General features: G+C 30.0%; 1 protein-coding gene across 1 annotated transcript in view; it reads right to left on the bottom strand.

Annotated features, from left to right (window-relative positions):
- Positions 1-1025: 1025 nt before the first annotated feature.
- Positions 1026-1196, bottom strand: part of TRIADDRAFT_62498 (uncharacterized protein) — a gene marked incomplete at both ends in the record, with an annotated part of 3314 nt that continues 3143 nt past the window's right edge. The window contains one exon of the mRNA XM_002118428.1: positions 1026-1036. Within this exon, the coding sequence (XP_002118464.1) occupies positions 1026-1036 (11 nt within the window). The remainder of the gene's footprint in view (positions 1037-1196) is intronic.

The following is a 1196-nucleotide window of genomic DNA, read 5'->3' as shown; positions in this document are numbered from 1 at the left end:
TAATTTTGATCTTAAAAACGCTACNAAATAGGAATTAGTAAGCTTTTGTTAAATATTATGCTTGAGGTAAAGACTTTCATTTTAACTACAGTAGAGTTACCTTGTAGACGATTTTTTCGACTTTGAAATAATACGAGTTAAATAATTAAAGCTTACACATACCAATATTTTTTCCGCTTTATTGCGGTTATAATAGTATTAGTAAACATTTTAATTTTCTCTGTGATCTTGGATAATGCTAAATAATGTAGTCCGTGCGTTGTAAAATAACATTTTGTTTCTAGTACTGTTAATTAAATTTGCAAACAAAGACAAGTATCGGTATATTGACGATTTTATCATGCGTTTGCTCACTTTCAAGGCCTAAACAATTACATTCGTCATATTGCGAGCGAGATCGGTGCAGATTGGACAACATTAGCGAGAGTACTCGACCCAGAAATTCCGGTTAATGCAATCATAGAAGAGGAAAAAAATGATTTCAATCGGGCATTGAAATTTCTTAATACATGGCGTCAGAAAAATTCTACAAATGCGACAACTGATAAGCTAGATAAAGCTTTGCTGGAAATTTCTAGAAAAGATATTGTGGGCACCAAAAACATACCAAAGGCAGAGTCCATTCTACATATCAATCGTCTATCTTCAATTATTGTTCTCGCTATATTTGCAATCGGATTATATTATATAGCTCATTATATTGTATAGCTCGCAACCGACCGAGTATACGCGCTTAACTTCCTCTTTCTTTCTTTCTTTTTACAACTCCTTTTATAAGCTAGTCTGTGTATCAATACATGACATATTGGTGCAAAGATAATGTACTACAAGGGCCAGTATTATACTAAATGTATTACATACCGTATTATGAGATTCTATGAAAATATCATTAAATATGAATAATATATCCACAAAAGATTTTTTCAGCATATTTCATGCAAACTACACTCTTATAACACTGGCATATTTATATTTATTGTGCCAAGGAATAAATATAATATTTTAAATTATCATGAAAGGAGAAATTATTTGTGATCTATAAAATATTATGTTATATAGTCGTCGATTTTAAATTTAAATTTTAAGAATTGAATAAATGAACAGCTTGCAAGGTATTGATATGTAGATAATTAACTCCATATTGCCCTATTTTTCTTGTAGAGATATTTAGGTATATATGTTTTCTGAAGGATATT

This window comes from Trichoplax adhaerens, genomic scaffold (genome assembly GCF_000150275.1).
Source record: "Trichoplax adhaerens TRIADscaffold_88 genomic scaffold, whole genome shotgun sequence".
Taxonomy (NCBI): Eukaryota; Metazoa; Placozoa; class Uniplacotomia; order Trichoplacea; family Trichoplacidae; genus Trichoplax; species Trichoplax adhaerens.
Note: the sequence above shows the minus strand (reverse complement) of the source record. Positions and strands in the feature narration are given on the sequence as shown.